We start from the raw sequence: 23,119 nt of genomic DNA, 5'->3' as shown, positions 1-23,119 counted from the left end.
GTTGTGGTAATGTCACTAGACTAATAATCGAGGCTCGGGCTAATTCTCTGGGGATAAAAGCAAATTACTCAGATCTGAAACACAGAGCAAATACTGGACAATCTCAGAAGGTCTGACAGCATCTGTGAAGGGAGCTAACATTTCGAGTCGGGATGACTCTTTGTCAAAGCCATACACAGCATGGCCAATTCACCGAACCTGCACATCTTTGGACAGCGGGAGGAAACCCACACAGACACGGGTAGAAAGTGCAAACTTGGCACAGAATCACCCAAGGGGGAAATTGAACCTGGTCCCTGGTGCTGCGAGGCAGCAGTGCTAGCCAACCTGAACTAAGGATTGCTGAAGACTGTCGCTGGGGGTCGGGGGGAAATGGAACAAACCAAAATCCTCTGTGGAACAATGGAGCCGGAGAATATTCTTCAGATTATACAAAGCCAACACTGGTCCAATCCTGGTCAGCCTCCATATGCAACTCCAGACCCACAGCAATGAGATTGACTTTTAACTGCCCCTCAAGTGCAATTAGGGATGTGCACAGTATCTATCGACATCAAACAATGGGGTAAGGCTTCAGAGGACTCGAAAACATATGCAAAGCAAAGCCTAGTCCAGAGAAAATACACCAGGAAAGGACTATCCATCACCATCAATATTGATCGAGGAAGGCAGCAAAATTACACATTTACAGCAGGTGCTGATTTTGGCAACAATCTAATCTCAGGGATTCTTTAGCAGGAGCCAGCAAAGCCGATGGCAATTAAATTTACTCCCCAGTCAGAATAATGCTGCAAATCCCAGTAACCATATAAAAAGGATGTGAAAATGGCAACAAACTTTAGGCTGTCCAGTAAAATCAGCATTATGCACAAATATAGAAGGAATGAGTGAATCATAGGCTGGGTAAAAAGATCTCAGGGGATGGATACAGCCATCAACTTGGACACTCCCTCACCACAGAAGTGATGAGTGAGCGATTCCATAAATATGCCTGCAAACAAATTCACAGAAAAGTTAATTAAGTCCACTGAAAATCGAATGTTAGTTTAGTTTGAATGCTTGAATGTTAGGTGTTGATAAAAAATACGATTCCATTGATATGAAATATGTAATTTTAATACTGCGTTAATATTTAGGTGCACATTAGGGTTCAGATAATGTCCATGAGCTGAGTATGCGCGTCAGGAAACAGCTTAAGACAAGGTGATCAGATAGGGTTTTTGAAGCTAGAGAGATGAGGCAGGTTGGAGGGGGAGATAGTGAGGAAATCAAAGTAGACCAGAGTTGAGACGTTGCAACAATATACATGTGAAACTAAGCAGTATGGCAGGAAATCTGATTCGTGCACAGTGCGTGCTGCATCAATAGGAATTATTAAGTTACCAAAGTCTCCAGCTTATTGTTGTCTTTTATAAATATTTTCTGATCCTAGTCAGTTGCTCCATTCCAGATCAGACATGTTGTTCTGACACCAAAGGTTTAAATTTGGCCACACTTTCTTTTCCCAAAAGTGCTAACTCCTGCAGGTTCAGAGTCCCATGAGCATTTTAGTTCCTCCAATACTTCATCCATGTGATCATTCTTCTCAAAGTCTAGATAAAAATCATCAGCAGACTAACTTTATCACAAGAGTAACCACAATTCTGTCCTTATCAGATGCCTGCATATGTACAGCTTCATATACAGATCAATGGATAATAAATCAGCAGCAGGAAACAAAGTTTATTTACCTCCTTCCTAACCCATGACTATGCCAACCAGTGCCCTTGGACAGGTAATAACAGCATTGATTGGGGATCAAAAAACAACAATTCCAGTTAATGTGACTCAGTACATGATTACTCATGAGGCCACTGAGCTAATTGCCACACGATCGTACACACCCTTATTCCAGTGATTGACAGAACACAATTCATCCAACGTTTAAAATTATTCCTGTCGTGCAAACACAAAAGTGTTCCACGGTCCACAGACAACATCCAGAACAGAAAGATGGTTTTGTACAAAGTACTCAACAAGCTGTGGAAGATCAGAACTATCAGTATGTCCGTGGCCAAGTTGCCCATAGGTACCTGGAAAATATAAACAAACATTCTGTAAAATTTACTATGAAAATAACGAGCGTGATTCTCCGACCCCATGGCGGGTCGGAGAATCGGCGGAGTGCCGCGCAAATCGCGCCACGCCACCCCGACGCCGGGATGTGATTCTCCACAGAGCGGAGAATCGGCGCCATTGAGGCCGGCGCAGCGCCGGTTGGGAGCGCCCCCCCCCCCGCCCGCGCAATTCTTCGGCCCAGACGGGCTGAGCGGCTGTGACAAAAAACCAGAGTCCCACCAGCGCCGTTTTAACATGCTCTGAGCCAGTGGGACCTCGCCATTGAAGGGTCCGGGTGCAGCCTGTGGGGGGCGAGGGGGGTCCGACCCTGGTGGGGTGGGGGGCTTCCATTGTCGCCTGGCCCACAATCGGGGCCTACCAATCGGCGGGCCGGCCTCGCAGGCTGGCGGCCTCCTTTTTTCCACGCCGGCACCTGTCGCCCTACGCCATTTGGCGTTGGAGCCGACGCAGAGAAGTGAGCCACTGCGCATGCGCGCGTTAGCGCCGGTGCCACGGCGCATGCGCGGACCCCGTGGCCACCCAGTTGACGCCGGGGTCAGCAGCCGGCGTGGGCCGCTCCAGCACCGAGCTGGCCCCCTGTGGCCCGGAGAATCGGACGCCAAAAGGCCTGTTGATGCCGGAGTAAAACACTCCCATTTTTATGCCGGCGTCAACACTTAGCCGCGCGATGTGTGAATCCTGCCTGATCTACTTGCATCCATACGGGAAAGTTTGAAGACACTTGATCCATGAATTGTTTTTGAAGCACGGTGACTGTTATACGGGAAATCGTAGTCCCCATTCTACATCAGCAACATCCCAGAGCCCATCACTGAGATGGTTGGTTTAATTAGTCAGCTTGAATTGGTGATGATTGGGCTGAAGGACACGAGGAGATTCTTTTTTTTTTGAAAAGAGTACCAAATTATTTTTTTTTCCAATTAAGAGTCAATTTAGTGTGGCCAATCCACCTACCCTGTACATCTTTGGGTTATGGGGATGAGACCCACGGGGAGAATGTGAAAACTCCACACAGATCGAACCCGGGACCTCAGCACTGTAGGCAGCAGTGCTAACCACTGTGCCACCTTGCCGCCCAGAGGTGCACACTCTTTAAATAATCATGACATCTTCAACATCTATTATCCATAGAAACTGATTTGCAAGATAGAAACTGATTTAAAAATAGTATCTAGAACAAAGCTGAATATTACATGATTGGCAAGTTAGGTTAAGAACTCAAACTCACAACTTTCTAGTCCATAGAAGACCACCAAAATCAACACTAAAGCTTGTTTCAATTGCCAATTTGATTAATACTTACCCCAGCCCCAGGTGAAGAGTTTACCTCCTCCTGGAAAAGAGGGAAAATGACAGGGTTATGCCTGAATCTATTATTAAGGTAATAGCAGGATGCTTACAAAATCATAATGGGATACAGCAAAGTCAACATGGTTTTATGAAAGGAAAATCATGTTTAATTTATTAGAATTATTTGATGAAGGTAACAAGCAAGGTGGACAGGATAACCTATAGATGTAGTTTACTTGGATTTACAAAACACTTGATAAGTTACCATATCAAAGGTTACTGCACTAAATATGAGCTTGTGGTATAGGGAGTAACATTTTAGCATTGATAAAATATTGGTTAGCTAACAGGGAGCAGTGGTCAGGGATAAAAGCAAATTATGCAGATGCTGGAATTTGAAACAAAACCAGTAAAAACTGGACAATCTCAGCAGGTCAGAGAGAAGGGAGCTAACGTTTCGAGTCTGGGTGACTCTTTGTCAGCGGTAAATGGGTCTTTTTTGGGTTGGCAAGCGATAATTAGTGGAGTGCCACAGGGATCAATGCTAGGACCTGTTTGCAATGGTTTGAATGAAAATGAAAAAATGAAAATCGCTTATTGTCAAGAGTAGGCTTCAATGAAGTTACTGTGAAAAGACCCTAGTCGCCACATTCCGGCGCCTGTTCGGGAAGGCTGTTACGGGAATCGAACTGTGCTGCTGGCCTGCCTGGTCTGCTTTCAAAGCGAGCGATTTAGCCCAGTGTGCTAAACAGCCCCTATAAAGTCTACAAAGGGATGTAGATCGTTATGCGAGTGGAAAAAAAAATAGTAGATGGAGTATAATGTGGGAAAATGTGAACTTGTCCACTTTGGCAGAAAAAATAGCAAAGCAGTATACTATTCAAATGTTGAATATTGGGTGTAGTGGGGTCTGTGAATCCTGGTACATGAATCACAGGATGTTAGTGCGCAGGTACAGTAAGTAATTAGGAAGGCAAATGGAGGGGCAACATGGAGGCACAGTGGTTAGCACTGATACCTCACGGTATCCAGGACCTGGGTTCGATCCCGGCCCTGGGTCACTGTCCGTGTGGAGTTTGCACATTCTCCCCATGTTTGCATGGGTCTCCCATTGAGCCTGCTCCGCCATTCAATAGGATCATGGCTGATCCGACATTCCTCACGTCCACTTTCCTATCCTTTCCCCTAACCCTTGATTCATTGACTGATCAAGAATCTATCTCAGCTTTAAATAGACACAAGGACTCTGCCCCCAGATCTCTCTGTGACAAGGAATTCCAAAGGCTGACAACCCTCTGAGAGAAGAAATTCCTCCTCATCTCAGTCTGAAATTGGCTCCCCTTTATTCTGAGACTCTGCCCTCTGGTCCCAGACTCTCCCATGAGGGGGGAAACATCCTCTCAGCATTTACTCTGTCAAAGCCCCTTCAGAGTCCTCTATGTTTCAATTAGATCATCTCTCATTCTTCTGAATTCCAATGAGTAGAGTGCAAACTTATTTAACCTTTGCTCATAAGACAATCCCTCCATATTGAGGATCATCCTAGTGACCCTTCTCTAAGCCGCCTCCAATGAAATAATATCTCTCCTGAAATAAGGAGACCAAAACTGTTCACAATACTCTAGATGTGGTCTCACCAGTACCTTGTACAGTTGCAGCAAGACTTCCCGACTCTATACTCCAACTCGCTTGAAATAAGGGCCAACGTTCCAATAACTTTCCTGATTACCTGCTGCCCGTGTGCTAGCTTTCTGTGTTTCATGCACAAGTACCCCAAGACTTTTTGTGTTGTGACTTTCGCGCGTTTTTCTCCATTTAAATAATACTCTGTTCTTTTGGTCTTCTTTCAAAGTAAACTTCACATTTTCCCACATTATACTTCATTTGCCAACTTTTTGCCCACTTATTTAACTCTTTGCAATCTGCCTGTATCCATCTCGCAATTTGCCTTTCCACCTATTTTTGTCGTCTGCTAATTTGACTACAGTACATTTGCTTCCTTCCTCCAAGTCATTAAAATATTTACATTAATATAATTTATCCCCTCAACTAATATCACAACACACTATTTAGTAATTATCACATTGCTGTTTGAGAGAGCTTACTAGGACACCCAAATCCCAGATAAGAACAATGTAAGGCACCCTCCAGAGTTTTCCATCTAGACAGTGTGGGAGGAAAGGGCAAGACTGTTAATTTCTGTTAAAAATTCCACATTAGCACAGCATTAAAGGGACTTATTATATAATGGAGTTTAGTGGTTACACACTGAGAAACCATCAAAACAAAATTTGTTTTATTCAGACCAGTTTACCAAGAAAAATGTTAACTGTTATTCAGTTACGTACTGATGATGACCGCAGTATGTCGTGACCCACAGCTGACCTTGCTGACCTCTGACTCTTCTGGCAAATCGAGCAATGCAGGAAATGCCTGGATTGAGATGAACACATTCAAATCTCCCTCGGCTGCTTTTTTACTTTTGAATTTTATAACGGTGTCACGTACATCACTTGGCGACGGTGAGTCTGTGTGTAAAATCAAATTAAGAGATTAAATTTAATATTAATATGTAAACACCAGCTAACCCTTACAAACACTGAATTTTTTATTGCTATTTAAATTAAAATAATTGCTATCATTAACAGTGATGGCTACTTAATGAGTCACATTAAATGAAACAATGAAATGGAGTAATTTGCTGGTTCCATTGATGCTCAACCTGTCTCCATTCTATACTAGGGCAGATTCTGCAACAACTATCCGAGTATAAGACCGAGTATAAGGATCACAGATATCTAGTTGCTCTGAATAACTCATAACACTATTCTACGCGTGCTAATCTCACACAGGCAGTTAGCGCAAAACCAATTTTGCAACTTTGCACTATCTGCGAGGAATCCACACTGTTGTCCTGTGGATACATGCGGGGAATTCCAAAAATGTTGGCACAATAAAAAATGCTATTGGGAGCTTTTGGTTCAAGACAGAGAGCATTCTGGGAGAGATTTGCCACTTCCAATGACATAAATGTCTCAACTGCCTCTGATGCTGGACTTACTGTTACAGACAATACTGTAACACAAAATCTGATAAAATCTGAATTAGCATATATTTAAAACAGTTGAACATGGATAGTTTGGTCAGTTAAGACACCAGGTAGCTGAGCCACACTGACCAGGGAGGTTTCAGAATTGGTCAGTCAATTGTAGTGAGTTAATGGAATCATAGTAAGGATGTTGCAATTGTGCTCAGCCTTTCTTGAAAATGTAAATGTACACCAGATCAGGGCAGGATCAGGGTAAGCTCTGCTGTGTCACAAAGCCAAACTGCTGAAATGCAAACTTCTTTTTAGTCTTTCCAATTAGGGAGCAATTTAGCGTGGCCAATCCGCCTATCCTGCACATCTTTTGGGTTGTGGGGGCGAGACCCACGGAGGCATGGGGAGAATGTGCAAACTCCACATGGAGAGTGACCCGGGGCCGGGATCAACCCGGGTCCTCGGCACATTAAGCAGTAGTGCTAACCACTGTGCCGCCCAAGATACTGTGTTTTTTAGGAGAGAAGAGTGGTGAAAAAGTCAATACTGTGAATTGGCATAATTAAAATGCCATTTACTAGTAAGGACTATTTGTTTCTTATTATGATTACAACATAACACAGTGGTGCTATGCATTCCATAATAGTGTAAACACCTTGGAATGATAGAATCCCTACAGTGGAGGAGGCTATTCAGCCCATCATTTGCACCAACCCTCTGAAAGAGCACCCTACATCACCCGAATATCCCACCCTATCCATGTAAACCAATCTAGGAACAATTTAGCATGGCCAATTCATCTAACCTGCACATCTTTGGACTGTGGGAGGGCAGCATGGTGACACAGTGTAACCACTGCCTACGGCGCTGAGGACCCCGATTCGAATCCCAGCCCTGGGTCACTGTCCGTGTGGAGTTTGCACATTCTCCCCGTGTCTGCATGGGTTTCATGCCCAGAACCCAAAGATGTGCAAGGTAGGTGGATTGGCCACGCTAAATTGCCCCTTAATTGAGAAAAATAATTGGGTACTCTAAATTTATTTTAAAAAATACTTGGACTGTGGTAGGAAACCGGAGCAACCAAAGGAAACCCAAGCAGACATGGGAAGAATGTGCAAACTCCACAGTCACCCAAGGTGGGAATCAAATCCATGTGTCTGGTGCTGTGAGGCAGCAGTGCTAACCACTGTGCCAAACCTACTGCAACAAAGTTTGAAAGAGCATTTTCAACAAAAATTAAAAACGATAACAAGGTATTTCTGATATGATCAAAGGTCACGTAACAAACATATACCATTTTTCTGTATGATCGTTTAAGCAAAGGGGCAATCTATGTTCACAAAGTTTTCACACTGTAACAAGAGACCACCATACACTTGTTTCAAAGAGGGAAAGGGGAATATGAAACACAGTCAAAGAGGTAGTATTTTCCTCTGCCTACTGTTAGTGAAGAACTCACACAAATTTTATCACTAACATTGTCAAAGTAGCAAAATATAGCCCAGCTTGTGTGAGTTAACACTCTTCTAAACTATCAGCCAGTCTCTGCACTACACACACTAGTATTTATTGAGGGTGCAGAGTGTCAATGTAACCAGGAAATATGAAGCACATTCAAATATTTTTTCAATTACAAGTTGCAGTGTTCACCCTCATGTGACAACTGACCATATATGTTTGTCACGTAGGCTTTGGGGTGATCTTATAGAACATAGAACAGTACAGCACAGAACAGGCCCTTCAGCACTCGATGTTGTGCCGAGTATTGTCCGAAACCAAGATCAAGCTATCCCATTTTATCGAGGTCTAGAAAATAATGAGGGGCATAGATAGTCAACATTTTCATGCTGGAAACCTCGATGACTTTTAAGGACAAATCCTGCAACTTAATTCTTGTTGCAAATGTTCTTACTTTTCAAAGGAACACAACATCTCCTTACCCTCTCCCTCTGCAGACAGCTCCTTCTGCTGAGAGGGATTCTGATGTTCCTCCGAACATGACTTTGTTGGCAGTCCCAACTGTCCTGACTCATTCCATCCCCACACATACAGGTCTCCCGATGCTAAGGATTTAAAAAAAAAAGAAGATATAAGCTCTAATCATGACACATTATTATGAAGTACATTGCTAAACCAGACTTGTATATTTAACTCATGGCAGGTGTGGATTTAGCATTTATCATAGTGGTGTTTTCGATCCCTGTGGTTTCTCACTTACTGAGTGCTCTAAACAACCATAATGTCTCATTCAGTGGGCCATTAATGTGTCCTCAACAAAATACTATTAGAAGCTGCCAAAATTGGATACATGCATGTTGTTGTACTAGAGTACACAGCAGGAAGCCCCATAGTTGTTCCTTGCTCTGTCCCAAGTTAGCTGATCCCAGTAAAGTCATCAGGTGATCTCAGAAGAAAAAGGAGCCAGTGTTTCTGCTCATGATTATTTATCCTAAAACTACTGCGAGAAAATGCCCATCCCTGGACATTCGAATAAGAATAAGATCAGGCTCAGTTGTGATAGTTGAATAACCTGCTCTCCTTCAATGTTTAGGCTCACAAAAAATGGCTATTTGGACAATTTATTGGGTGCATGTGATGCCCCAGTATGAGGCAAAGAGGAGAAACTGGAGGAAAGGTTGCTTTGGCACAGCCAAGTAGATGCAACAGTCGCTCAATCTCAGACCGCCATGCAGTAAAGAATGGAACTGGAATGAAATGCAACAACCACTGTTTCAGTCTGCTCCTATAAATAGGAGAACAGGTGAGCCCCCAGTTAAAGCCCACCATCTGAGTAGAAGCAAGATTTAATTTAAACAATTAACAGCAGGGCCTGCCTCCAGGGTATAGAATTAAGTACACTTGATAGTGGAGTTGGACACTTTAGGAACTTTCAAGCGGTTATTGGATCGGCACATGAAGCACACCAGAATGACAGGGAGTGAGATAGCTTGATCTTGGTTTCGGACAATGCTCGGCACAACATCGAGGGCCGAAGGGCCTGTTCTGTGCTGTACTGTTCTATTTGATCTATTTATCAGCAGGCAGTCGTGAGGATATGGATGCAGTTTCCCAATGAAGAAGATAAACTCCACAGTATTATTTGCCTCCAGTATAGCAGGAGACCCAGTGTTGGAGAGGAGTATCAGGTGTTAGTAAATATATCCCTATATACAATGTCGCTGCAGTGATGGATCTTACCACTTGCACTCACAGAATGCCAGCTCCCAGCTGCTACTTCAGCCATTGCCAGCCCGTGTAACGCCTCCACAATGCGTGGCTCTGCTTCATCCTCAACACCACCATGTCCCAACTGACCATGTCTGTAAAAATATCACATTGCTGAAAAACAAGCACTACAGTACTTGGATATTTACCACCTCAGTTCTTTACCAAAGTAAAGGTCCCAGGAGGGTTCACAGAGAAGAGAAACAAACAATAGTGGGAGGGGCAGCATAAGACAAAAGCTTGATATTGAGGATGCTTTTAAAATTGGGCAAGAGGGAAAGGTGGGGGTATTTATAGAATAGGGTTAAAACAGATGGGAGTTTGATGAAGGAAGATTTGTACTCAAATGCATCATAGGGTGCTATCAAAAATATTTTAAAAATCACAACACCTGTAGGGATGTCAAATTAGCTCCATGTCAACAGCCGCAAAGCATTTTCCCAAATGAAAGAAATTCCAAAAATGTGCAGGTTAGGTGGATTGGCTGTGCTATAAATTACTCGCTAACCTAACCAAAAGGTTAGGTGGGGTGACTAGGTTACGGGGATAGGGTGGAGGTGTGGGCTTAAGTAGGGAGCTCTTTCCAAGGACCGGTAAGACTTGATGGGCCAAATGGTCTCCTTCTGCACTGTGAATTCTAGGATTCCCCCGCCAATATTCTCTTCTCTATCCTGAAGTTGCAACTGGTGCTCACTGCCCTCCAGCGACTCATGCTGTACAACTAATAATGGCAGGTTACTGTATTTACTTGTGGGATTTTTTTAATAGCCAAGTTTAATGCTGCCAAAATGTGTTCCAAAAGGATCAGTGGATATTAAGCAGCAGCTGGAATCTCGGCTGGTACTATTCTTATCGGCCCAAGGGCAGTCATCCCAATGGTAACATCCAACAGAACTTGTGATTCAACAACTCAGCAAAAGCATGCAATCAAATTAGGCCTTCTGGTTTTTATGGCTTTTGTGATCTAATGGGCCATCAGAAATACTCATTGTAGCCACTTTATGTAAAATTATCTGCACATTTCAGACGTGAAACAATTGTGGGGTGGCTAATTTTAAGCTTGCTCCAGTCAAAGCTATACAGTCCCATTGCTAATCCGAATCAATATATAACTTGGACGTTACTGCTGCTGAGGTTAGGGCATGACCATATTTTCAGAGATCCAGTCAAAATGATCTGGGTCAAATATCAAAAAGTGCGTAATGTACAGAAAAACATAATACAATCATATAATATCAAAGATTAAATCTGGAGTTATTAGGGACTGAAATAATGATTTAAAAGATAAAGCAGAACTGATCTTAAAGACATTAAAAGCACAACTACTGAATTTAAAACTTAATTAGAAAATTTAATCTCCAAGATGACAACATGTATTTACGTAGCACATTTTATGTAATTAAATGGCAGAGACAGAAACTGACACCCAGCCTTATAAGGAAAATATTTTTATATTTTGCATCAATTTGTTATGAGCAGCAGTGAGATATGAAATTTAATCATCTGTTCAAACTGAGGTGAAAAACAATGTTTTAACCCACATGGGTGCCACACCGATCCCTCAGGATTAGATACAAAAGCACATTTGAGTGACAAGTTTCAAACCACAAACCTGACTGCTATTGAATCCTTTAACAAATGTATATCTTGAGCCTACAATCCAGAACATGGTTCATTAATGTGCTCGCACATACACAACTACTGAATTAATCTTACCGTCCTGAGCCCCAGGAATGCAGTGTCCCATCAATACTCAGTAAGAGAGCGTGCTCAGTGCCGAGTGCCAGCTTTCTTGCACGGAGCTGTGGTGACAATGGTTTGTAAAATGGAGGAGATGTTGTAACATAGCCATCAGGGATCAATGGAAGCGCTGAGAGGGAGAAAACAGAGGGGGTTAAATTTAGCACCCCTACCATCTTGGCATTTTACCTTCGCTGGTAATTAAAGAAAAGTAGCTGTGAGTAGAGAAGATCCAAAGTTTGATTCAGGGTCTACGGCGAGTTAACGCATTCATCTGGATTAACAAGAAGATGTTTCCGATGGCCTCTGTGACCCTAGAGAGCAGTACCAGCCCAACTTCCTTCTCCTGGTCACTATCCAACAATCCCATTCTCAACACATGATAAAGCTATGATGTGGCGATGTCGGCGTTGGACTGGGGTGAGCACAGTAAGAAGTCTTACAACACCAGGTTAAAGTCCAACATGTTTGTTTCAAACACTAGCTTTCGGAGCGCAGCTCCTTCCTCAGGTGAATCACCTGAGGAAGGAGCAGTGCTCCGAAAGCTAGTGTTTGAAACAAACATGTTGGACTTTAACCTGGTGTTGTAAGACTTCTTACTATGATAAAGCTGGAAATGGATAGGTCCATCAGCAACAGCAAAACAAAGTTAAGTTACTGCATTGGGTAGTCTATTCAAAAATACTTGGGAGACCTGCTACATTTTCCAGCATGATCCAGTTTTACTCTTGCTTCCTAAATTAGGGAGATTGAAGCTAAATTTAGCACCCCTACCATCTTGGCATCGCATCAGAGACTGTCAGGGCCTATGTGCCCTGTCATTAATCTCAGCCATATATGTTAAACTGCAAGCCCCAGTCAGGTTCAATTCTCTTTTTGACAAAGAAATTAATGTAGATGGTGTAACTCAGTCATACACCCTGGGCAATGAGAGGGGAGCATTAACTCACCTACTACTGATTTACATTGGGATACAAACACATCACCACTCAGTGCTTCCTTGACTCAAAAGCTCCCATTCAATTTCCTCTGTTTACTTTCAACAGAAAAGCTAACTCTGCAATATGGACTGTATAGGGTATTAGACTTGTACAGCAGAATTAAATTCATTGTCATTGTGGAGCATGTTTATACAGCTGCTCCACTATGAGATTATAAGCAAGTGGGCGGCATTGTAGCACAGTGGCTAGCACTGTCGCTTCACAGCTCCAGGGTCCCAGGTTCAATTCCCGGCTTGGGTCACTGTCTGTGCAGAGTCTGCACGCTCTCCCCGTGTCTGCGTGGGTTTCCTCCGGGTGCTCCGGTTTCCTCCCACATGTCCCAAAAGACGTGTTGTTAGGAAATTAGGGCATTCTGAATTCTCCATCTGTGTACCCGAACAGGCGCCGGAATGTGACGACTAGGGAATTTTCACAATAACTTCATTGCAGTGTTAATGTAGGCCTGTGACAGTAAAGATTATTATTAAGAGAATGCCCATTCCTCAATCACATTCAGAATTTAAATGTTCACAGCAGTAGGATTTTCTGCTGGCTGCTGTACAGTGCACAGTACAGCTTACATCTACAGTAATTGACATACTACACTCTCAGATGGAACTGTTTTTCCTAGTGTCTTGATGTGCACCACACCAATTAATATTAATTCAGTCGGAAAGCATTCACATTGTTTTAGTTACAAGCACTCAACAAAAAGTTAGCTTGTTCAGTGGGTGGAACAACTGTTGTAGAGCAATGTTATTGACTAGCAGCGCTAAGAGTCACAATCTTATCAAGGTCTTACTCAAGACCTGCACCATCAAATGCATTATTACAAATAACAGGACATAGGTATGTCCGTGTGGTTTTCCAGATGATGCCAGTAACCTTCCCCACACAAAAAGAGAGAAAAGCCAAAATAAATAGCTCAGTTACACAGTGTCAGTTTAAAAGGGGAAGTCTCATTCATTGTACAGATACTGGGACAGGTCTGCCTCTTGCTGGTGAGGGAACAATGTCAGATCTTAAGCTTGAGCAGCACACCAAAGTTTCAATGGTAATGAATGGAGACCAAGAGACACAAGGAGCAGCAAGTCTTCTGACTGCCATACTGCAAACACCAAGTTTATTACTTCAATGAAATAAACTTGAGATAATATGAATGTGAACCACCACTATCCAATTCTAATGACCATCATCCCACCACAATCTCTCCACCAGACTAACTAAATGTGTATAACTCGTATTGTAAAAAAACATCTGGAGACCCACAATGCTGAAGGAAACCTTGGTTAAAGGCAAGAAGCTCTGACTGCAAAGCTCTATTAGCTCAGTTACAGTAATTAGGAGCTAAGCTACTCACACTCAAAAGCTCAGCCTTATCTCTGCTGACTGGAGTTGGTCTCAGTTGGTAGGGGTTATGGCAACTGCCTTAAACTATAGGCGGGAAGAAATAGGCGTGTTTAGAAATAGGGTCAGGGCACCTGCTGCAAATCCAGTAACTGTCTAGAAGGGTAAAAGTAATTGCGGGACAATTCACATCTCCAATTGACACTGTGTCACATGGGTCGAGTGAAGAAGTGACACCTTAACAAACATACACAGCAAGGAAACATAGCCAGGATGGCAGACAACATTAGGTAATAAGAAGCTGCGAGAGCTGTGGGATTAGGATTTGATAAAGATCCTGCATTGCATTTTAATTTATACCTGAACACTGCTCCTCTTCCTCCTTCAACTTCTTTGTCCAAGTCACATCACCAACGGCCTCTCCAGTGTAAAGGTTTTGGATATCCCAGCATTCCACTCTGTCCTGCCATAACATTAGCAAATATTTCTCAGAGGACAGGATGTCTGTGCAACCTTGGTGGCCTTGGTTACTCGTACTCGCCTGATGCCAAGGGCAACCACGAACAAAACCGAAGAAATAAACAGTTCCATCACCTGAAACAAAGCTGAAACAAAGTTAATTAGATGGAAAGAGTTCTACAGGGTTCAGTTTGACCTGCAAGACTAGAGTGGACCATAAAATGACTCAATGATAAACCTGCACATTTTCCCTCTGCTGAACGTACTGGTCCTGGCATCACTCCAATACTTTGTTCAATCGGCCGTATTTCATCTTAATAGAAGAACTGCTCTTTCCAGCACAATTGTGATACTATGTTACAATTTCTTTGAGGCAGGAAATAGCACTATTACAACAGACAAGCTATTTCAAGCCTCAGATTGATAAATTATTTTAGTACAGGTGTCAAGAGATATGAAGTAAAGACCCTGTCCCTAGAGAAAGTATTGTATCACCACAGTATAGTTGGGAGGGTGTGGTCCCTGGAGTCCTCAACATTGATTCCAGACCTGAGAAAGTCTCATGGAATCAGATCAAACACAAGCACAAAACCTGCTAATTACCACACTCCCTCAGCCAGAGCAGTATTCTCCCATGATGAACTCCACTGAAGAAGCATCAAATGTAGCAAGGACAAAGAACGTGCTGTGGGAGACTTCAATGTCCATCATCAAAAGTGGCTCAGTCGCACCACAACTTACCGAGTCCTGAAAGACATAACTGCCAGCTGGTTTGTGGCAGGTGGCAAGAATACCAACATGAATTAGGAATCTACTTGGCTGAATCCTCACCAATCTGTCTGCCCATGAAACTATGAATTAGGAGAAGTAGACCATTCAGCCCCTCAAGCTTGCTCCGTCATCCAATAAAATCATGACTGGTCTGTTTGTGTTTCCAGTTCCACATTCTCATCTATCCCGATTTCCTTTGATTTCCTCACCTAACAAGAATCTATCTACCACTGCTGAAAACAAATTCAGTGACCCCACCATCTTCTGAGGCAGAGTCGCACAACCCTCAGAGAAATGAATTCTCCTTATCTCTCTTAAAAGAGTGCTACCTAATTTTAAAACAGTGCTCCCTAGTTCTGGACTCACCCCAAGAGGAAAATCCTTTCCACGTCTACCTTGTCAATAGCATTCAGGATCTTACACACTTCAATCAAGTCACCCCCTCACTCTTCTAAACTCTGTGGAAACCTTTCCTCACAAGACAACCCATTTGCTCCAGGTATCAATCTAGTAATAATCCTCTGAACTGCCTCAAACGTATTTACATGGGCAGCACGGTAGCACAGTGGATAGCACTAGGACTTCACAGAGCCAGGGTCCCAGGTTCGATTCTCCACTGGGTCACTGTCTGTGGAGTTTGCACGCTCTCCCCGTGTCTGCGTGGGTTTCCTCCGGGTGCTCCAGTTTCCTCCCACAGTCCAAAGACGTGCAGGTTAGGTGGATTGGCCATGCTAAATTGCCCTTTGTGTCCAAAAAGGTTAGGAAGGGTTATTGGGTTACGGGGATAGGGTGGAAGTGAGGGCTTAAGTGGGTCGATGCAGACTTAATGGGCCGAATGGCCTCCTTCTCCGCTGTATGTTCTATCCTTCCTTAAACAAGATGACTACAACTGCACAGTATTTGAGATGCGGTCTCACCAATGCCCTATAGAACTGAAGCATCATACTTACTTTAATGTTCAATTCTTTTAGTAATGAATAGCATTCAATTAGCCTTCTTGATTATATGCTGCACCTGCACACTAATCTTTGTGACACATGCACAAAAACACCTGAATCCCTCTGCACCTCAAACACAGTCATTCTGCGTTTAAATAACTTCACGTTCCCACATTATATTCCATCTGTCAGGTTTTTTGCCCACTCACTCAAACTATCTGTAACAGTCTGCAAACTCTGTAAGGTCCGGAAAGGAGTCCACACCGAGCCGAACATAAGACATAGGAGCAGAATTAGGCCACTCGGTTTTGGGTATTCTAAATATTTAAAAAATCAAATGAATGACACTCTCCCTCATGTTCTGTAGCATTACTACCTAGGACAGTTATGAAAATGTGTTTTATGCTAAATAATGTTTGTGAATCCATCAGCTGAAAACATGAATCGAACGGCTAGCCACACGGATCCCCGCCATCTATGGCAAGGTCTGCAAGATATAACGGGCTACAACATGAAGGCATGTAAAATTGTTGGCTCCAACGCACCCCTCCCTGATGAGTTCAACGCATTCTATGCCCACTTTGAGCAAGAGGTCAGCGAGAGCGAGCTCCCTCCACCCCAGATGCACTTGTATCTGAGATCACCACTGCAGACGTCAGAACTGGCCCGGATGGGGTACCCGGACGAGCACTCGGGTCTTGCGTGGATCAGCTGGCGGGGGTATTCGCAGACCATCTTCAACCTCTCTTTACAATAATCTGAGGTCCCTATCTGCTTCAAGAAGACGACCATCCTCCCTGTACCAAAAAAAAGTCAAGCAGCGTGTCTTAATGACTATCGTCCAGTGGCTCTGACATCCATCACCATGAAGTGCTTCGAAAGGTTAGTCATGGCACGAATCAATTCCTGCCTCCAGGATTGCCTTGATCCACTATAGTTCGCCTATTGCTGCAACAGGTCCACAGCAGACGCCATCTCCATGGCCCTGCACTCAACCCTGGAACACCTAGATAACAAAGACACCTATGTCAGACTCCTATTTATCAACTACAGCTCAGCCTTCAACACCATCATTCCTACGAAACTCATCTCCAAACTTCGTGACCTTGGCCTCGGCTCCTCCCTCTGCAACTGGATCCTGAACTTTCTAACCCACAGGCCACAATCAGTAAAGATAGGAAACATCACCTCCTCCACGATCATCCTCAACACCGGTGCCCCACAAGGCTGTGTCCTCAGCCCCCTACTATACTCCTTATACACCTATGACTGTGTGGCCAAATTCCCCTCCAACTCGATTTTCAAATTTGCTGATGACACCACCGTAGTGGGTCGTATTTCAAACAATGACGAGACAGAGTATAGGAATGAGATAGAGAATCTGGTGAACTGGTGCAACGACAATAATCTCTCCCTCAATGTCAACAAAATGAAGGAAATTGTCATCGATTTCAGGAAGGGTAGTGGAGAACATGCCCCTGTTTACATCAATGGGAACAAAGTAGAAAGGGTCGAGAGGTTCAAGTTTTTAGGTGTACAGATCACCAACAGCCTGTCCTGGTCCCCCCATACCGACACTATAGTTAAGAAAGCCCACCAATGACTCTACTTTCTCAGAAGACTAAGGAAATTTGGCATGTCAGCTACGACCCTCACCAACTTTTACAGATGCACCATAGAAAGCATTCTTTCTGGTTGTATCACAGCTTGGTATGGAGCCTGCTCTGTCCAAGACCGCAGGAAACTACAAAAGGTTGTGAATGTAGCCCAGTCCATCACGCAAACCAGCCTCCCATCCATTGACTTTATCTATAATTCCCGCTGCCTCAGAAAGGCAGCCAGCACAATTAAGGACCCCACGCACCCCGGACATACTCTCTTCCACCTTCTTCCGTCAGGAAAAAGATACCAAAGTTTGAGGTCACGTACCAACCGACTCAAGGACAACTTCTTCCCTACTGCCGTCAAGACTTTTGAATGGACCTACCTCGTATTAAGTTGATCTTTTCTCTACACCTCGCTATAACTGTAACATTATATTCTGCAGTCTCTCCCTCCTTCCCTCTGTACGGTACGCATTGTTTGTACAGCATGCAAGAAACAATACTTTTCACTGTACACTAATACATGTGACAATAATAAATCAAATCAAAAACTTAGTGTTGTATTCTTTGGGGTTGTATTTGAATTGATGGTTGCTAAGATGGTCACTATGTTTTTAAAAAGGTTAACTTGAGTTAATAGAATAAACATTGTTTTGCTTTAAAAAATACTTTTCCATTTCTGCTGTACCGCACCTGTACAGTGGTCCATATGCTCCCCGGACCACAATCTATTAAAAGTTGTGGGACAGGTGAACTCCATGATACACTTTGGGGTTCTCTAAACCCTGGCCCATAACAACGGCTTCAGGACATTGCCTGAGACCCGCCCCCCGATGCTCCGCCCCCGACCAGCCGAGTTCCTGACGGCGTGGGTCATGTGTGGTCTCACCCGTCAGAGCTGCAGACTCTGTCAAGCGCCGCCAATCGGAGGAGGAGGGCGGATCCACGGGCAGGTAGGAACATCATTCGTGGCTGGTGGCGCTGTGGGGGGGGGGGGTGGGTATTGGCAGCTGGAGCCGGGTGCTCTACGCTGCCGTCCTGCTAGACCCCAGCAAAAACGGGAATCGGTGGCTGTTTTGCGCCAGTTTTTCTTGCGTAAAACACCATCGTTCCCAGGCCGGCGTGGGGCCATAGCCCCAGAATCCAGCCCCTCAACTCCACAGCTGTCAATCCAAAAGACCAGCTGCAATTTTAAACCACCTTGATGCTGAAAGCAGAAAATCACCAGAATCAGTCTGAAGGCAGCAGAATTACAAAAGTAACTATACCTTTTTAAGGGACCCTTAATTTGGCCAATCTATCCTTCCCGACTCTGTAATTTGTATGTGAGCAAAAGTCAGTGCACTTTGTATTCTACTTGGTAGGTCTGACATAGAGGGGAAATATACCGTAAATGGTAAAACTCTTAGGAATATAGAAAGTCAGAGAGATCTGGGGGTGCAGGTCCACAGATCTTTGAAGGTGGAAACACAAGTGGACAAGGTAGTCAAGAAAGCATACGAAATGCTTGCCTTCATTGGACGGGGCATCGAGTATAAAAACTGGCAAGTCATGCGACCGTTGTATAGATCCTTGGTAAGGCCGCACTTGGAATATTGCACACAATTCTGGTCGCCACATAACCAGAAAATGTGGAGGCTTTGGATAGGGTGAAGAGGAGATTTACCAGGATGTTGCCTGGAGGGTGTTAGCTATATGGAGAGGCTGAATAGACTGTTTTCATTAAAAAGACGGAGGTTGAGGGGTGACTTGATCGAGGTCTACTAGATTATGAGGGGCATGGATAGAGTGGATGGGCAGACACTCTTTCCCAGGGTAGAGGGGGCGAGTCACCATGGGGCATAGGTTTAAGGTCCATGGGGCAAAGTTTAGAGATGTGCGAGGCAGGTTTTTTACTCAGAGGGCGGTGAGTGCATGGAACGCGTTGCCAGAGGAAGTTGTGGAAGCAGATACATTAATGAAATGAAAATAGCTTATTGTCACAAGTAGGATTCAAATGAAGTTACTGTGAAAAGCCCCTAGTCGCCACATTCGGCCACCTGTTCGGGGAGGCTGGTACAGGAATTGAACCGTGCTGCTGGCCTGCTTTAAAAGACAACTCTTTGGCCCTTGCTAAACGGCTTTCAAAAGACATCTTGACAAATACATGGATAGGATGGGTACAGAGGGATATGGCACAAGGAAGTGCTGAGTGTTTTGGCAAAGGTTGGTAACATGACTGGTGCAGGCTTGGAGGGCCGAAGGGCCTTCCTGTGCTGTATTGTTCTTTTTACTTAGATTGATTTAAATATAATAAAACTGACCTGTTTCTTTGTTAAAGTCAAGACCAACAGTCTGACTGTTGTTAAACAGTTAAGTACTCATTGAATTGGCAAGTACAGGGAATCCTTTTCAAAATAAATAAACCTCTGACACCCTGCCCCTCTTTGACACCCCCTCTCTCTCAGACACCATGCTTCCTCTCTCTGACCACACCCTCTCTGACACCCCACCCTCTCTCAGACACCCCGCCCTCTCTCTCTGACCCCACCCTCTCTTAGACACCCCACCCTCTCTCTCAAACACCCTGCCCTCTCTCTCTCACCCCACCCTCTCAGACACTCCACCCCCTTTCTCAGATACCCCGCCCCCTCCCTCTCTCAGGCACCCCACCCCCTCTCTCTGACCCCACCCTCTCTGACACCCTGCCCCTCTCTGAGACACCCCGCCCCCTCTCAGACACCCTGCCCCCTCTGACACCCAGCCCCCTCTCTCTCTCAGGCACCCACCCCCTCTCTGACGCCCAGCCCCCCCCTCGCGCTCTCAGGCACCCCGCCACCTCTCTCTCTGACCTCACCCTCTGACACCCCGCCCCTCTGAGACACCCCACCCTCTCTCCGACACCCCACCCCCTCTGACACTCCGCCCCTTCTCAGACACCCCACCCCCTCTGACACTCCGCCCCTTCTCAGACACCCCACCCCCTCTGACACTCCGCCCCTTCTCCGACACCCCACCCCTTCTCAGACACCCCGCCCCTTCTCAGACACCCCACCCCTTCTCAGACACCCCACCCCTTCTCAGACACCCCGCCCACAGACACCCCGCCCCCTCTGACACCCCGCCCTCTCTCTGACACCCCGCCCTCTCTCTGACACCCCGCCCACAGACACCCCGCCCCTTCTCAGACACCCCGCCCCTTCTCAGACACCCCGCCCACTCTCAGACACCCCGCCCACTCTCAGACACCCCGCCCACTCTCAGACACCCCGCCCCCTCTCTGACGCTCCCCCCCCGCCCACTGTATAACCGGCAGACACAAACCTGTCAGGTAGGCGGTGTGACTCCAGGCGGGGCTGATCTGAGGGGGACGTTGGGCCGGACGGTGCCCCCCGCCGCCGGCTGCCCTCTCGCTGCCTGAGTCCGGCCTCTCCGCCTGGCTTTGCCGCGGGCTCTGAGCGGGCATAGTCACCGCGCGGGGCTCCGAGACCGTCCCGTACGCTTCGTGCTCCCCCTGGTTAACAATCTGCCCGAAGCGATTAAACCCGAAGCCAAACCAGCGGCCGGGCGCCGCCATTGCCGGAGCCGCCAAATTCAAACCCACCCTCGCGAGCAGGCTCAGTAACCGCCACCTGGGGACCTCACCCCCAGCAGGCACCGCGCGGTATCCTGACCTCACCCCCAGCAGGCACCGCGCGGTATCCCGACCTCACGCCCAGAATCCCTTGCGCCACACCCTATTCCCCAGCATAGGGTGAGCAGTCAGTCCAGCCACTAGCTACAATTAAGTGACTTTATTTTGGTTCTTTATAAAATTGCAGCTCTACATTGCTTCCTGGAAGGATTATACATAGAAATGTGGGGCTTACATTATTTTTGCACTTCATAGCATAATTGACAACTTTTTTCCAAAAGTGCAGGAATGTATAACATATAGAAATGTAGTTCACTCTTAGCCACAAACCAGCTTAACACGTGAATTCTTCAGCCTTAAAACCTTCCTGCCTGCTGAGGGATGTTAGTTTCAGAAATACACACAATGATGCTGATCAGGTTTCTTGGTCCATACTTGCTGGATGAAACCCCCTCTCCTGTGCCCTAAACTTCTACCATGCTTTTTAAAAAAGCAATCTTCAGCTTTTGTGGAGGTCAAGCAGATGAATGCCTTGCCTGGTGCGGCAGTGAGCTATATCCGTGAAGCAATGACTGCAACATGATTTACCTTGACCACCAGATGAGGTCGTCGAACCTCTTCCTGCACTGTGCAGCAGGTTAGAAGCGCAGGCTGTACTAACAACAGATTCTACATGTACACCTCGCCTTCTACCATCTCTGTCGGATGAGGCAACATTTCCTAAAATTAAACATTAATGCTACTTGGCATTTATTTAATTTTAATATTGATGGGAACTGTACTGTAAACGTGAAGCATAATTCTGAAATATAATGAAAAATTCCTATCTAAAATAGTCAGCAATCTTGTTTATTCAGATACTGCCTTTATTTCTCAGTTTCTCTTGACTATTTTGTTCCACAGCTGTTGGCAGCTTTTATGGATCTGTTATGTGACCTTTTCTGCATGTGATGTTTGTTTTGCAAGTAAATCCTTTTCTTCTGCTACTGTTCTAACACAATCGCGTCACTGGTATTACACTTTCGGATTTTAGACTCAGTGACTAATGGGATTTTATCACCTTGAATTACACTTAAACGTTTGGATGTATTGATTGCAGATTGTAAACATGTTGACATCCAGTGAAATCCCATCAGCACTAAGCCTGTAGAGTGTAAGCTGCAGACAAGTAAGACTAGTCTGGATGTTGAGTGAGTCTCCAGAATGAGCTGCCACCTGGTGTGGTGGCTAGTGATCTCTGCCCATCTTCAAGAGTACAGTAAGAAGTCACCTGAGGAAGGAGTAGTGCTCTGAAAGCTAGTGTTTGAAACAAACCTGTTGGACTTTAACCTGGTGTTGTAAGGCTTCTTACTGCGCTCACCCCAGTCCAACGCCGGCATCTCCACATCATCATCTTCAAGAGGGAGTTGGACTAGTTCCTGACTGGGACGGAGGTCATATCATACAGAAATGTCTCTTTAGATTGCCCAATTTTTTTTTCCAATTAAGGGGCAATTTAGCATTGCCATTCCACCTACCCTGCACATCTTTGGGTTGTGGGGGACAAGACCCGCGCAGACACGGGGAGAATGTGCAAACTCCACACGAACAGTTACCCAGGTCAGGATCGAACTAGAGTCCTTGGCGCCGTGAGACAGCAGTGCTAACACTGCGCTACCTCGCCGCCCTTCTTTGGTTAGACTTGGTCCCTATCATTTCCTGGACTGGTTTGGGTCAGAGGGGAATTGTCTGGGGTAATTCCTTTCCTTAGTGTCCCGGAGTCTACCCTTGGCTACTATTTGCCTCTCCCTCAAGAGATTACATGGCTGTGGGTTAGAGCGGGAATAAGTATTTCGCCCTGATGGACCAAACATCAGGCTATTGGGGCAGGCTTGATGGACCATCTAGTCTTTTCCTATTTGTCACATGTATCCCACCCTAAATATAAAAGGCACCAGCACAACCAATGCACAGGCCAAGCTTTGAATGATTCTGGTTAATTAAACACAAGGCAT

The 23,119-nt window shown here is 45.1% G+C and overlaps 1 protein-coding gene across 4 annotated transcripts; it reads right to left on the bottom strand.

Moving 5' to 3' along the window:
- Positions 1–1,094: 1,094 nt before the first annotated feature.
- Positions 1,095–21,137, bottom strand: rccd1 (RCC1 domain containing 1). 4 transcript variants are annotated; one of them, XM_038784141.1, is made up of 8 exons: positions 20,816–21,137; positions 14,101–14,334; positions 11,390–11,543; positions 9,647–9,768; positions 8,389–8,511; positions 5,757–5,936; positions 3,422–3,451; positions 1,095–2,072 (listed from the first exon to the last, which is right to left on the bottom strand). In XM_038784141.1, exons 1-8 carry the CDS (start codon positions 21,066–21,068, stop codon positions 1,930–1,932), a joined length of 1,239 nt encoding a protein of 412 aa, XP_038640069.1. In that variant the 5' UTR covers positions 21,069–21,137; the 3' UTR covers positions 1,095–1,929. The 4 variants fall into 4 exon arrangements, with proteins under 4 accessions (XP_038640069.1, XP_038640068.1, XP_038640071.1 ...); XM_038784140.1 differs by having other exon boundaries at positions 5,794–5,936; XM_038784143.1 differs by lacking the exon at positions 8,389–8,511.
- Between the last annotated feature and the right edge of the window lie 1,982 nt (positions 21,138–23,119).

This window comes from Scyliorhinus canicula, chromosome 24, assembly GCF_902713615.1.
Source record: "Scyliorhinus canicula chromosome 24, sScyCan1.1, whole genome shotgun sequence".
Lineage (NCBI taxonomy): Eukaryota > Metazoa > Chordata > Chondrichthyes > Carcharhiniformes > Scyliorhinidae > Scyliorhinus > Scyliorhinus canicula.
Note: the sequence above shows the minus strand (reverse complement) of the source record. Positions and strands in the feature narration are given on the sequence as shown.